The sequence below is a fragment of the Pteropus vampyrus genome, unplaced genomic scaffold, assembly GCF_000151845.1.
Source record: "Pteropus vampyrus isolate Shadow unplaced genomic scaffold, Pvam_2.0 Scaffold151, whole genome shotgun sequence".
NCBI classification, from domain to species: Eukaryota; Metazoa; Chordata; class Mammalia; order Chiroptera; family Pteropodidae; genus Pteropus; species Pteropus vampyrus.
The window spans coordinates 944,038-960,497 of record NW_011888932.1 but is presented as its reverse complement, the minus strand read 5'-3'; the positions used below and the strand labels follow the sequence as shown (position 1 = coordinate 960,497).

The 16,460-nt window shown below is 36.4% G+C and overlaps 1 protein-coding gene across 1 annotated transcript in view; it reads right to left on the bottom strand.

Annotated features, from left to right (window-relative positions):
* PATJ (PATJ, crumbs cell polarity complex component) overlaps nt 1–16,460 on the bottom strand; it is a 320,321-nt gene that overhangs the window by 39,495 nt on the left and 264,366 nt on the right. The window contains exon 35 of the mRNA XM_011369533.2: nt 1,420–1,503. Coding sequence (XP_011367835.1) covers nt 1,420–1,503 — 84 coding nt within the window. The remainder of the gene's footprint in view (nt 1–1,419; nt 1,504–16,460) is intronic.

Genomic DNA, 16,460 nt, shown 5'->3' with positions numbered 1-16,460 from the left:
TCCAATACAAATAGATATAGTTAAAAAAAATTTTATTGAGGTATAACTGTTATGAAATAAACTATACATAAAGCGTACAATTTATACTGTTAATTTATGTGGATTTATACCTGTGCAACCATTGCCACAATCGAGATAACATACACATTTAGTTTCCAGTAACCACTATAGAATAATATGTCGGCTCACAAATCATTTAACTATCAATGCATTTATGCATCTTTACTCTTTTGAATATTCAATCCATTCATCTTATAAAGCCAATTATGACATGACCTGTTAATTAGAAAATCTAGGGAGAAAAAAACACCCCCAAATTCCTGACCATTAAAAAATGGTGTTGTATGCTAAAGCAGCCAGTTCCCAAAGAGGCCTCGCTTATTTTTCTAACCTCATACACTTGTACCTTAATGAATGTACTGGGAATACGTCCTAATCCAATGATAAAGCACAGTAAAGGCCTGCAGAGAAATCCTATAACTCGCCCAGAATTTAATTTGCAGTCAGCCTGGTCTCTCTTTTAACTCCTTCTTGCCTATATTTTCTGCCCTTAATTATATCTCTGGTTTCATCTTGGGAGGCGGACTTGAACCACCAAAGGGAAATATAAAATAGTATGATGTCATTCATATCGTGCTATATTAAAGTCGCAAAGCAAAAATGCACATGCCCACCATAAAATGTTAACCGTTCAATTAAATTCATCCAATGAAAGAAATAAATGTTGCCTAAAGGTTTCACACCATTGAAAAAGCTCTTTAGTTCCACCTACCAGAACGCCTGGCATTGACTTTCCATTCATCCGTTCCCCTTTTCAGACACTGCCTGCCTTGGCACTTTTTAAAAGGCTTTAACGCCTTTGCTAAATGAGAGTCCATTTGAAAGAGGCAAGTTAAGCATTTCAATTTTTAATAAGTACCATATACCACCTAAAGGGAAAAGATTCTATGTTTTCACCAACTAGAAAACAAGAGTGGCAAGGCATGAATCTCCATTTGACTTAAAGATTAGGAATGAGAAAATAATACTTAAAGCTGCAGTGAAGTCTTTAAAATATCAGGTGTACATGTTTATGTATAAGTGCTTTTGGGAGAGAATTTAGTAAGGTGTAATGGAGAGGCAAAAAAAATATCTAGCTATAATATTACACACTCTCACTTGACATTAATATCATAAAACCATAACTTATACTTTTAATTAAAAAGTTTTCACATGTAGATTTTGACTGATAATGTCATGATGATTCTGACAGTTATTCAATGTACATTAAAAACAGAAAAAAAAGGTACATGTTTTCTTAAATGAGAGAGAAATAAGTGCAGATATCATAGAGTAGAAGATAGTGAATAGATAAGCTGTGCATTAGGTCAGTAAAGGAACTATATTTATTGGTATAAAATAAAATTCATAATCATATACCTCTAATATCTGGTCACCAGCCCAAAGTCTTCCATCTCTGGCTGCTGCTCCTTCCTCATAAACTTCATGTATAACTATAGCATCCTATGAAAAACAAACTCTTAATAATTTTCAACAACCACAAATGTTTCCTTAAGCAAACCACCAAACCATAGGCAGCAACCCATAATTTGCTATTTGCTAATAATGTGATATTTTATTTGACCTAAAGATAAACAAAATACACAGTTATGACATATTCAGAGGTATAATAAATTTTTCCTAAGTTTATTATTTCATTGCTTTAGGCCTGGCTTTGCCTAATATTTCAAGTTAAACTTCCCCCATGTGTTTTACTGTTAACCCTGTACATTGCTGCTGTGTATGAACTTCAGGTGAACTATGTGTCATTCTTATTTATATTTTATGATATATTTTGAAACACGGTTTCAGGTATTTATTGGTATTCAAGGATTTGGCATAGATGTGTGGCCTGATAAAGGGGGTTTGTCAGGCCTCATTACTTGGGCAATGAAATAAAGGAACGTAGTGGAATGAATTGGCCCTGGAGGACAGAGCATGGAGTAGGGAAAAGAGCATTCGTGGACCTAAGTGTAAGACAGCTGTGGGTTCGAATCCTGACTCTGCCATTGTGTAATCTGGGGCAAATTAACTTCTGAACTCAGCATTCTGAACCATAAAATCACATCAGCATCTAAGGTAGGTAAACTTTGGTTGAGGAAAGTGTTTTATGGTTAATGAATTGAAAAAATAATTTGTATTTCTTCAAATAAATAATCTCAACTTTTTTATCATCATAAAAATAACATGTACCAATGTAAAGGCCTCAAGCAATACCACAGAGCACAGTAAACGCAGAGACTGCCTCCCACACCAGGCACTCACTGACACTCCCCAGAGACAACCACCATCAAGTTTCATCAGGATCCCTCCAGACAATTTACATTTCTACACCCAAATACTTATATGTTTTCGGGACACTATTTTAAAAATATTTGATTGAGTTTGTTCATATTATTTTCCTCCCTCATGTTGAGGAAGTAGTTGAGCTTTGAAATTTCTTGCCTCATGGATTTTTGCAGAGCTGAAAACTGAAGCAGCCAGAAATCATTGTTTTTTCTGTTGCTTATAAAACTGATGGGCACTGAAAAGATGTTGAATAGATTATACTAGGTGTCTTGGAGGGCCTCTGGGAAAAGAGAAAAGCTTTTGAGTTGAGACAAGAAACACAGATCTGTGGGTCTCATCAGAGGTAAAGATTTGAGCCCAATGGAAAGTGGGAGAACTTTCCATTCTCCCACTCCCCCAGCAAAAACACAGGTTTCAAAACCTCACAGGCAATGGTCAAGGGGGACGGGCTCAAGGTATAATGATCCAACCTTAAATGAAGTCCAGTTTCCCAAGCACTGGGGCCTGGAAGCAGCAGGACTTCTGTTCCTAAAGAGATCATGTAGGCTTGGATACATATGGCTTGATGATTACATGATGGACCAATGACAATGACCACAGGGGCCTGCCTACCTATGTCTGGGATCTTTATGAAGAAACTAGAACTCTGAGAGTTAATGAGCCACCAAAATGATTAATGTTGAATTATGCCTTAGTCCAGAAGTATGGAGCCTCAGAATTAGAATTATGTTGACATTAATAATGAAATATTTCTTGCAAAAATATAACAAGACAGGGAAAAAAAAATCTGAACCAAACTTACTTCCTTAAAAAAAAAAAAAAAGGTTCCCACACAAATTCTGGAGTAGAGAAGCAACAAAAGAAAATAAGAGGTTTATAACCATAGGACACATCTGGATTCCAAGTATCTTTATAATATTAAATCCTTTCATCTTATCATCCCACAGCTCTGAAAATATTCTTTATTACAGCAATTAGAGAAGTAGCCCCCAAGAGCCAGGAAAGGTTCCTTGATCCAACAATTTACATTTCAGATTCTGTACCAGCAACAGATTTAGACCATTCTTCGTTGTAACTGACTTAGGAAATTTCCAGACCCAGGGAGTATTTACATTGCCAAGAGCTTGTTCCTCTGAACTGTTTCTGGGGAATGGTTCTGAGGAAACCATTCCTGGCTCAGTGGCTTGAGGTGATCCCAACAACACTGCCAAGATGACACCAAGGGAAATTTTTTTTTTTAAGGTTGTACAGGTAAAAACTAATGCAAACTCCTGTAACACCTAGTGTAATGCCGGTTTTCAAAGTTTGGTGGTCAAACACCCTATCCTCACTGGATGGGAGAATCAGACTGAATTCATACTACACATGGTTTTCACAGAGCTTAACTTCCAGCATAAACTCCTTTGATCTTCGAACAGTACAAAGTTAAATGGGAATTTCTCTTCATTCAGACTCAAAAGGAAGGAAGGAAAAGAACCCGTAAAGTTTTTATTCCATAAAGGTAGCCTGACTTCTGAGATACTTTCTGGGTGCTCAATGAACTGTTACACATAAAATAAATATACTGTTAATAGTCTCAAATAAATGCTGAACTCATTGCCAATGATCTGTTTTTGGTCCATGAGTCTTTCTGTATGAAAAACTCCCCATTTCTTTCTTTCTTTTTGCTTGGCTACTGCTCTGATTTCTCTTAAAGTTACCAGGGAAAATACAAAAAAACATGAGACACTCTGACCTATCAATAGAAAAAGCCCATATTTCTTACCATGTGCCCTTGTGTGCTGAAAGTGTTCTATAAAACTGCGGTTCTGGACAGTTGCATTAAATGAGGGTGATAGAGGTGAGAGGTGGGGACCAATAGTTAAATTAGACATGTAGGCCGGTGAATTGAAAAGAAAAATGGATTTGAATTATTCTTCAAAAGTTATGCAGTTCACAGAGTAGGACAAAATAGTAAAAAAGATACCAGATTGAGAGATGTATAAGCATCTATTTGACAAGGCTACATTAAAATTTTACTTCTTGCTTTGGAAAAATTGTGATTCAGTGAAATAATAGGTCATTAATGAAAGACTTTTATTATTTTAAATAAAAATTTGGAACTGATGATACAAATGATTCTTATCTCCTCCCATAACCCCTTAAATTTTAATGCTCTGAAACTACTCACGCAGAAATGCTTGTTGATACAGCTCTGTGTGCCTTCTCCCCAACCAGCCCCACTTCCTGTCTCTGCATATTTAGATAACATTCTTTCACCCAGAAAACTTCGATGACTGTCTACCAATACTGATGTCTTCTAAAACTCAACTATTCCAGAAGCAGTCTATTCATCATTTGCCTGGAAGTGGGTTGCTGGCTTATGCTGAGGAGAGGCAGTAGAGACAAAAGATTGAGGTAAGCCTCTGGAGTCAGACTTCTTGGTCCAAATCCTGGCCCTGCTACTACTGGCCATGGGCCTTGGGAAGACTGTTAACCTCTCCTGGCTTTAGTGTCCTCATTTTTGTATGGTTTTAACAATATTATTTACACCCAAGGCTTTATGTGCAGTTTCAGCACATAGTCACGGAGTGATAACATCTCATTTAACATCTATGTGCCAAAAATGCTACACACTTCCCATTTTGTGCCATTTAATACACATAACAACTAAGCAAGTTTGGTATTATTAGTCTCAATTACACTTGAAGAAACAGAGGTTCAGAAGAGTTCAGACTTGACCAGGTCTTTGCAACTTCTATGTAGGAGAGATTAAATTCCAGCTCAGGACTATTTAATACCAAAGCCTGTGTTCCTACCACTATAGCAAGCTTCTCATCTGTTTTGAATATTTTATTTTGCACTTGTACAAAAGTGAACTTGGGATTTTCCATATGGCACCGATTCTGCTGAAATATTGTCTTCTCAACTCCACAGCAAAAACCTTGAGGGCATGAGCTGATTATTTTATATAGAGTGAACAAAAAGACGACTTGTAGACGTGAAAAAGGAAGTCTTTGGCTTAATGAGGTGGGGTGATGATCTATGGATCTCACTTGCTAGTGTTGGTACATGAACAGGGGTTTGCACTGCACAAAGCATGATGGGTAGGTCCTCTCCCTAACCCAACATGGAGTTTTTCTCTTAATTCCATTTGTTATTCTTGTCTCTTTCTTTTCTTTCATCTTTTCAATCCTGTTTCTGTGTTCCCATATTATTCACGGAATGACTTTTTTTTCTACAGGAATGGTTATAAAACATTATAATAGATAAAAGCGATAAATTGATGTTTAAAAAGTTGTTATATCCAAGAAAAGATTTCTCTAAATTAATGGCACAGACTTGAGAATCATTTATAAACATATAGATAAATGAATCAATATAACCAATACTAACTTCCTCTTGGTAGTTGTGTGATTTTCACCAGGACAACAGAAATTTAAGTAAGATGGTCTGTTTACTTACTGCCTGAGATAAGACTAACATTTTCCCTCTGGATATTCTAAATTACTCATTTGACTTGCCAACTCTAGAGCTAGAGAAGAATTTGATCAGTGAGTTAAAGAATCTCTCAAATATTGGGTTTTCTCTATTTAGAAGGGTTAGGCAGGATTTTAGAGACATAAAAAAAATCTTCTGCTTTAAAACTTCCCCTTCACCAGTCTATGTCTGAAACACATTTAACTGAGAAAAATTCCTTTACGCCATAATTAGGGATACCATTAAAAAAACAGACACCCAAGAAGAAATAGCTGGATAGCAAATTCATCATATTGTTTAAGGGACCACTGTCTTAATGTCTCCATTCCCAAAAGAATAAGTATTTATTTTTAAATATAGATAACGCACACATGGTATTAGATTCAAAATAGCAATGAAAAGTGTCCCTCAGCTACTCAGTTTCCCTAATTAGAAACAAACAGTATTAAGTTTCTTGTGTATTTTTCCAGAGATATTCTATATATCTATATTTGAAAAGTATGAAGGGCACTAAATGCTTGAAGGTCGTGTCTTTTTAAAAAAAATCTGCTACCTCTTTTGCTTGAATCAGCCACGTGCCCCCTCTCCTATGAAACTTTCTGACTCCTCCAGTTAAGCTGATCAACACTACCTGTGGGTCACTGTTTTATCTCTTAGTATTATTAAAGTTATCACAGTATCACAATAGCTTGCTATGGATCTAGGTCCTGTACCACCTCCCAGGATCCTTGGTGGAATCTTTCCAGATGAGAGCTGTTTCTAACTCCAATTTGTATCCTGGTGCCAAGCCCAGAGTACACGTTTGATAAATGTTTGCTAAATGATTATCAAAAATTTAGTTGGAGATAGAAGAAGAAATCGAAATGACCCAGAAAGAGGAGGGTTATTAGTATGTCATAATCTTAACCTAACTCAACCAAGCTTCTGATGGTAATATACAACAAAAACACCCATCATACATGGATATTAAATCCACTTGAATTTCTAGAGGATTTACTTTAGCTCAGAGAGCAATTTAAAGGAGCTAAGTATCAGGGACTTAATTATCACTGAGCCCCACAAAAAATCACAGACTCCTCCAGGGGGATTTAAACTCTGAATTGCTGGAAAAGAATTTCACAACACTGCAGTAATGTATCCTTAGGCAGAGTCAAAGTCATCAGAAACTTCAGCCCATCAATCACCATTTTCTTTACTGTTCAAGCTGCCAACAAGTAGATAAAGTAACTCATAAACACACCAATCATTCAGCAAAAGGCAATTTTATTGTCACAATAGGCCCATAACACTTAAAGAAGCCATGTGTTAGAAAAATTAACTAAGGGTTTCCTGTAGACTGAAGGATATTGATGAGCACCCTGTGCGGGTGAACTATTTCCATAGAAGGGGGTTTTATAGTTTACATTTCTAGATATTCAGTGGATTGTTTTAACAAGCATCTTAGGACAAAACTTTGATAAAGAATTTGATGGTAGATATTATAAAGGACGGTGTATACATGACTTAATTTTACGGCTTGTAGGCCTGTTTTACTTAATTTGGATTACTCTGGAATTAAACCCAATCTTTGCCATATTCATAAAAGCCCCTATCCGCTCCCTACAAAATAATCCTCAGGGACATTTTAACTATAGAAAAGTTTCACATTAAATTATACTTTTAGGTGGAAAACATATTTACCCATGATCCAAAAAGAGTATTATGTCTTATTTCCTGTTTTATGGCAAAAATTCCTCCTAATAAGAAAGACCCGTGGGCATTAAAAGAAGTATTAAAACATTGTATATAAAGTGGGTATTGTTTTATCCCCTCTGGAAGAAACCATGGTTCACACCTGCAGCCTTAGAGGAGCTACTTTTCAATGTTACTTAATGGCGTTCTCCTCCATGGCCATCACCGTTCAGAAATCAGACATGTCTTCTACATAGTAAGTAGACTACTTTCTCAGCAGGAAGTCTACACAGTAGACGACCAAGCCAATGACGGGGAATAACATGGTGGGGGAGTAAAATGCTCACTCTAATGCTGTGCAGGCCCAAATTATACTCAATTCTATGCTGAAAAACACATGCAGATATATTAAGTTACTGATTTGTAATGTCACTACAATTAGAGTTTTTTTTTTAAAAAAGTGTTGGGTTAAAAATGTTAAAGTATATCTCACTTTGAGCAAAGTTGATAGGCTCCAAAGTATATTTATGTAAAGGAATGAGTGTCTCAGATCATGATTCTTTTCTGTCCCAAATCCTTTGTGACCAAATTCTTTAAAAACTAAGCTTCCTTATTGTATTTCAATTAGAATGTGATTTGAAAAAAAAAAGTGGCACAGTAGGTATGGAAGCAGTCAGGACGGGGAAGCCAGTTACATTCTTTGACAGCTCTTCAGGTAGCCAATTTTGCAAATGGGTCTGCATGAACCACTTTGTTGACAATACTTTACATTATCAGTAAAGCAGAATTGAACTACATGACTTCTAGTCAGTCGCTCCAGCTCTAAAATTTGAGACCACTATGAACATTATATACAAAGTGAAGCATAGAAAGCCATCATGTTACACAGATGCTTAGGCTCTGCCTAGGAATAAGACCTTCTTCTAAATGGCAGACCAGAAGAATCCTAAATCTCACAAGTTGAAAGAGATCAGAAAGATGTGGAGGCTGGGTCAGCCTTTGCATTATCTTTTGCTATAAAAACTAGAGGCTTAAAACAAAAACTAACCATTCGTTCATAATTCTGCGGTTGGTAATTTGGTTTGGGCTCAGCTGAGCAGTTGTTCTGTTCTATGTTGTGTCAGTTGGGGTCTCACATGAGTGTGCAGTCAGGTTTGCTGGGGCCTCAGGTTGGATGGCTGGGCCCCCTCTCTCCATGTGCTTTCTCTATATGATGTGTTATCCTCCAGGCTTGTTTGCAAGGTGGCAGTATTTCAGGAGGACAAGAGCTAAGCTTGAGGCTAAGGCTTGAAAGTCACACAATGCCACTTTCACTACTACTGGTCAAAGAAAGGAAATGAGCAAGCTCAAATTCAAGGAATCTGGAAAGAATGGCATGAAATTTATGATCAATTTTAATCTATCACAGACTCTATCAAGTCTGCCTGAGGAACTTTCCAGCCTGTAAACAATGAAGGCAGCAATGTATGCTGGGAAGAGTCCTGGCTATGGCCACATAAACCTGAGTTTAGATTTTAGCTCTGCCACTAATCATACCTTTGTGATATGTCTATTATTTATTTAACACAAATATATTGAAGGTTTAAGGGGCATATCTGATACATAGAGGAATACATGTATGTCAGAGTGGTCAGGATTCGTGACTCTAAGGATGAACAACACCAGTCATGGTCTATATTTTATCTCAAATATTCCTGTTATCATGGTGATCTCAGAATATAATTAATTGCTTCTTTTCAAGAAAGATTATGCTACAAGAATATTTTAGGTTATTCTTTCTCAAGTCATGAACTGTTCAAGGCTAAGTCCAAGAAACCATTTGAATGCCACAAGATATAAGCCAGACTACAAGAGTCCTGTTCCTAGATATTCTGAGTTTCCTGTTTTAGTTAAGTACAATCTTTATTGTTCATTAATTCTCTATTTGTGAATTTGCCTACTCCCCCAAATCAATGCTGTTTGTGCTTTCACAGTCATCTGTAGACATGCTGTAGAGTGGTGAAAATTTCGAGTGGCAATTCACAGCTGAGGTAGAGAACAAGGTGACATTTGGCTTCTTGTTTCAGTTCTCATACTGTAAACAAGCATCCTGTTGTGGTCTTTTTAGTGCCAGGTGTTTTGCATTTTTGTGCTTTTTGAACTTTGTTTGTGATTTTTCTGTTTACAATGGACCCCAACCACAGGGCTAAAGTGCTGTCTAATGTTCCTAAGTGCAAGAAGGCTGCAAGGTGCCTTACGGAGAAAATACATGTGTTAGCTAACCCTCGTTTGGTTATGAGTCATAGTAATGTTGGCTATGAGTTCAATGGCAGTGAATCAACAATACATATTAAATATGGTATCTTTAAATAGAACCACCCATAAAACAAAGTTACATATTAATTTGGCTGTTGAAAATGTTTTGACCAGAGGCTTGGAGGAATCTTACTCTGTATTTCCCCTAGAAGCAGTGGCTCTTATTATTTACCGATTCAGCATTTGCTGTGACTTTATGAGACATAATTGTGGTGAATACCAAGAATTGACCATACTTCCTAATAGTGTTTTTCAATGGTGATACTTCATTACAATAAAACTGGGAAGCTTAGTGTGAAAATGCTAAAGGTGGAAATGCAGATAAATACTACCTATAATAGAGGTGATAGGATTCATGTTGACAATGACAGTTCTCCATTGTCCTTGCCACAGTGGGGTAGTGGGTTGATTAACTCAAGGATACAAAACTTAACACATTTTGTTGTTATGCTTATACTCAGTGTGTTTTGTGTATCCATATTTCTTGAACCAATTACAAAGGTAAAACACAAAGATAGTTCAAGACAAGTTGTAAAGTTGCTAGTCTTCCCCACTTTTAGACCAAAAACTTATCCTTTCTTTGATGCAAAAGGTATTTGGCATTCCTCATTGATCCATGGGAACCAAAGATTCAGAGGTTATTTAATTTCGATATCTCATAAGAACATTTAGAACTTGAGCCATAACGTAGTCAATACATACCATATTTCCTTTATTCTAAGATGATTTTTTCTTATTTTAACAATTTTATAATTTGGATGAGTCTTATAGTCGAATGTACATATACTGTACTGCTTTCTCACCATGGATACAATAAAAGATTATTGCTTTACAAGAAATAAATTTTTGTCAAATTGATGTAGTTTTGCTTGCCAACTTCATAGGTTAAATAGATAATTGTTTCTGTTTAGAAAACCTGAAGAGGCTGTAGCTATAAAAGGGAAGTCAGCAAGAGTCAAAGGAACTTATCTATCATACTTGGAAGAATAATTTTTAAAATCTGGATACTCTACCCTGCTCACTAATAAATTAGGGTTCACTACACAGGTTTTCTAAGAATCTCAGAACATAGTCAAAACTGCACTTAATCCTCATAAAACTCTACTACAAAAGGAACAAAGAGAAAAAAAAAGAACAAAGAGATAGTCTATATATCCTAATCTAATATATTCATCTATTCAATATGCTTGGGGGTATGAAGACATAAACCTACCAAACCTTCGAAGAGAAAGAAAATGGATCACAATGTTCAGAACCTATTATTTTGCTATACTGAAATATTCTCAAGTAATAAACAAGAAACAACATAAATAAGCATTGAATCAGCAACAGACAGAGTGGTGTGTTTGACATAAAAGTAAAGATTAAATGATCAGCTACACAGGAAGCAGTAACACCAATCTGTGTGTGTGTGTTGTGTGTGTGTGTGTGTTGTTGTTGTTTTAAAGCAATGGACTATGTAAGCTATCCTAGAACTCAAACTCAGGGATTGCAAACTCTTACATACTATTTACAGATAACTAAAACGTGAAATGAAAATCACAGCAATAAAACAGCTAATATAAGAATTGCTATGAATATATAAGAATGTTTCGCATTTTAAGACTCTGAAAAGCTTTCTCTTCTCAAGCTCAAAAAAAAAAACAACAACCTGTTTTATATTTACTTAAAATGGAATTCCCTTGCCAAGTCTGATTTAACAAAAAGTTGATACTCATCAATATGAATATAATTTTTCATACTGAAATATAGATTTATTTTAAGGAAATGGGACAATATTTGCCTTATATTTTATAAGTCCCTGTAGTTCCATATGGTCCTTATTTATTTAAATTTTACTCAGCTTGCATAATATTTTTGCTTACAGTTATATTCTTTAAGATCAGAAATGCCCAAATCTGGAAATTCAGAGGTACCATTCGTTAACATTCTTTCAGTGTGATTCATAGACTTTTTGCAAACTCCACTTTGATTTTAAAATAAAACTAAGGTAATAAGATGTTTTGTGTAAAAATATATGACTTAAGCAATAACGATAAAAGGAGCCTGGCTTTGGGAGATTACGAGCCAAAGCAAACCACACTCCTTATGAAATAGACTGTGCAAAGTTCATTTGAAGGGGAACAGCAAAATAAAACACTTAATCAAATGTAAAATAGCTTTCTATTCTGCTTACTTTAAAAACTATCTAGTGGTTTAATTGCTGCAGTCCTACATTTAAATGGTCAAAAGCAGTAATAGCTAAATAACAGCATGCAACATGGTAGAGGGTTAAATGAGGTTACTTCAGAACTCGACATATGTTTATAGCTAAAGGACAGATATTCTTCACTTCAATTTTTATATGAATTAACTTTGTCACATAGTATCCAAATGAGGGAGGTCCATCTTGATGCTTCCCACTAACGTCATCTGCCCTACAGAACTTCTGTTTAATAGGAATGAATTAAATTGGTACTAAATCAGATGATGAAAAAAATACAGGTCTGAAACTTGGAGAGAAATGACAAGATCCTAAATCTGACATTCCCAGACCCTTTTGATATTAAGAATATCTAAATTTTACAATCTGTCTTGGGAATCCACTGACCTCATTTACAATGAGATGGTACCAAGAACATAAAAACAAAACAAATGCCCCAGTCTAACTGTTTTCCTTTTGCAAAGCCACAAGCTTATCTTAAGCCTCAGTAAAAGTATAACAACTAGGGCTTGTATTCTTAAACTCACCTTCCCAAAAGTGATAACAATTATTAGCTTCCATAACACAAAACAAAAAACAATAATTAGGCATTATTCTCCAGTTAAAAAACTCGAGACTTTGAAGTTTTAAGAAATTGGTGAGATGGGAATGCAAAGAGAGAATGAATTTTCTTATATAATCGTCATTTTGAAAAAGAGAGTTATAAATGTAAATGTTCCTCCTTGATCAAAAAAAGAAAGACTAATAATAATAATATCCTTGCAGTGTGGCTGCCTACCTTTGTCAAAATATTTCTCAAGATGGGGCACTCACTATACCCAGGTAATTCATTCCAGCTTTGGTCAGCTGATATTTAGAAAGTTCTTCCTTATAATCATACGAAATCTGTTTTCAGTGAGCCCCTTTGTGAGCACCTGAATTGTTCTTATCCTTCATCCACAAGAAGATAACCTTACATGTATATAGAAAGTCCTCATTGTCCCTTCTGGTCTTCCCTTTTTCAGTCTGTTCAACTCTTCCTCGAAGGTTTTGGTTTCAACAATGTTCTTTCGACCACATAAGAGTGCCCCCAAATAAATAGGATACTCTAGCTACAGTTAAAACTGATCGGAGAAGCACTCCAGACAGATCTAACAGCAGACGCAAAAGCCTTGCATCAGGTAGAAACAAGACTCATGAGAAGAACTGAGTGAGGTCAGCATGGCTGGTACTCAGTGGTGCAATGAAGCTGGAGAGTCATATTTTTAAGTGTGCATGGCACTAAATGGGGGTACTAAAGATACAAAATAAAACAAGACTGTTCTCAAGGAGCTTAGGATCTGGTGAGAGATACGGGTAACTCCCTTTTACAGAAGACCCCGATGACACATAGTGGTAGCACTAGAAAAGGGGCACAAATAGTTTGGCATCGGAGTCCGACTGTCTGATTAAACCACAACTGGACCAAATGCTAGTATTATGTCCTTGGAGAAGCTACCTAACTTATCTGTGTCTCAGTTTCCTCATCTATAAAATGATGATAATGCTACTAACTTTCCTATAGGGTTGTTGTGAGGATTAAATAAGACAACACACATTAATTACCTATTAAGAACAGTGCCTGAACCACTTCATCAAATTTTCGTGCTAAAAAACAAATATCTACTTATTTAAAAACAGTCATGTTTCTCAGTGTACGGGTAACATACCAAAGACACATGGATGAAGAGAGCTAACAATCTACTTTAATGTGACTGTTTAATAACAACAACAACAACAACAACAACAACAACAACTGAACTCAATATAGACAAGCACTGGGAAAAGTCCTTTACATTCTTAATTAAGTTGAATACCAACCGTTAAGAGGTAGATTCTGTCATCACCACTATTTTACAAATGAAGACGCAAATTTAGAAGGGTTAAGTCGCTTGTCCAAGGCCCCACAGTTAATAATGATGCAATAGAATCAGCATCATTATTCTGCTATGTTGCCTGTTAGGTTTGATACAATGCATGGTCTAAACCTGGGACCTTTGGCAATGGTACTCAGAAAAAGGAAAATGCATAGAGTTAGGATCCTGGAGAAAGTTTCCTCATTCTTCCTCCACTTTATTTGTTCGATCTCAAGAACAGTTCAAGACTGATAATACTCTAAGATAAAATATTCTTAAGGTTTTCCTTCTCTTCTCTAGAATTCCCAGGGCCGATAATAAAATAATCCCCAAAAATGACACTGGAGAGCTATATTTTACTTCTGAGGACAATAGAGATAAAACTTCTAATCAGCAAGCAAACATTTCTAAGGGGAAACTGAGGGATTCAGGGAGAGGCTTAAGGAATATGGTGAAAGCATCATAAGAGGTAAGAGTCTTCGGTCTTTCATTTGGCAGAACATGCTAAGTCCTCTCAGCTGCAAGATTTCATGCCAATGCCCACTCCATGACCAAAAAGAGGAAGGGAGGGGAAGACAGGATGAAAGAATGAATGAATAGATGGAGAGAAGGAAATAAAAAATAAAAAATACTATCTCTTTCATGCAATGTGCCTTTTCTGGCTGTGTGTCTCCCTCAAATCCATGTTGAAATCCTAATGCCCAGTGTGATGGTATTAGGAGGCAGGTGATTAGGTCACGAAGGCAATGCCCTCGTGAATGGGATTAGTGCCCTTATAAAAGAGGTCCCACAGCTCCCTTGCCCCTTTCAACATGTTAGGCTACAAGAAGCCTCCAACCAAGAAGAGGGTTTTCAAATGATCATGCTGCCACCTTGACCTTGGATTCAGTCTCCAGATCTGTGAGAAATAAATTTATGTTGTTTATAAGCCACTCAGTCTGTGGTATTTTGTTATAGCAGCCTGAATGGACTAAGACTCTAGCTTACGAGAAGCATATAAAAGGTAGCCTACATTAATTAAATCTATAAAGTATGTACTACAGCTCTACATTTTTCTACTTTCCAGAGGACATCCCTAATTTAATAGTCCCTCTTATGATTTTTCATTGGTTGATCTCCTATATTAGACCATAAACATTAAAGGCAGTAGAATCGACTTGAATGAATGCATGAATAAAGAGAGGGTTTTTCACTCAATTTTGTATCCTCAGCACTAAGCAAAGTGCAGCCTTTGAACAAACATATGCAACCTATCACAGAAGAGCCATATTCACGAAAAGCAGACCTGGGAGCACATCATAGGATTAAAACAACAGAGGCAGAAGTTTGTCATTGAGGATTGGGTCCAGGTGTGCTCATAAACCTTCCCAGGAGGCTCACCCTCATCATTATCGTGGTATTTTAAAAGGTCTATTTAGATGACCTTCTGCAAATACATTGGGATGCTAAGTGAGAGCTCCCTCTGTGATCTCAAAAACCATCTGTCTTGCCTCCAGAGACACTATTTATAGCAGATAGGACTGATGTGGTGTCAAGACCAAGTCCCAGAGGCTTAATTCCTCTAAAGACAGCAAAAATATCTGTTGGACACACAACAAAGAGGGCACAGAAACCCTAATTGGGAGGACTGGAGCAGATGCTAAAGAAGAGTCACCAGTATGCAGAACATACTCTTTCCCGATATCAAAGCTGAAATAAGGATGTGTCACATAAGCAAACGTGCAAGGGCAAGAGTAAAGGTGCTTTTGACAGTGCGTCTCAACATTATACACAATTTCCTTCTGTATGCTTCTATCTTGGTTTGCTAACTTCCTGATGGCTGAATGCACTCCCAGGACCTGATTGGATAATATGATCTGGTGACTTGGAGTGTTAATTAGGCTACATGTTCCATGTCAAAAAAAAAATTTGGGAGGGGGGTACAATGAAAAATAAAAAAGATCTTCATTGTGGTAAACAATGATTTTATTTGTTAAAGTACCTTCCACCCTGCGCTGTTCAGCCTCACCAAAAACAACATGCCTATATATTATCATGAGTCTAACGTACAGCTTTTGATGAGGTACCTGAGGTTAGGAAATGAAATCTGTGTCCCATTTCTCATTTTTAAGTGGTGCTTATCCTTCCAAGGACAATGGGATTTACAGTCTGAAAAGGAAGAACTATATATTATGAACCTCAAGATGCTTTAAAAAAATTTTTTTTTCACTGGCTGCCTCACGGTGGAAAGAGAAGCAGATTATAGCATTTAGCAAGCAGCCTCACATCTAGGGCACAGGGGGTGATGTGGAACAGTGGAAGCCCTCAAGCTGGCAGCTAGTAGCACAAACGTATGCAATATTAAAGACCCAGAGCAGCGTGGGCACATCTTATTCAAGTTTTCTAACCAACCCACACAAAGTGAAATAGTAATAATAACAAAAGCAAAAAAAAAAAAAAAAAAAAAAAAAAAAATCTGCTAACAAACTCATTGAGCTAGGCCACACACGCTGATCAGTCTTCTGATTTCCTTTGCTAAATCCAGTTCTGTTTTATTTTAAGCAGCAGAAAGAAACTTATATTTGCATTAAATAAATCAGAGGGTTACTTTTTCTTTATGAAAGAATTTAGTACAGAATTTCCCTAAAACA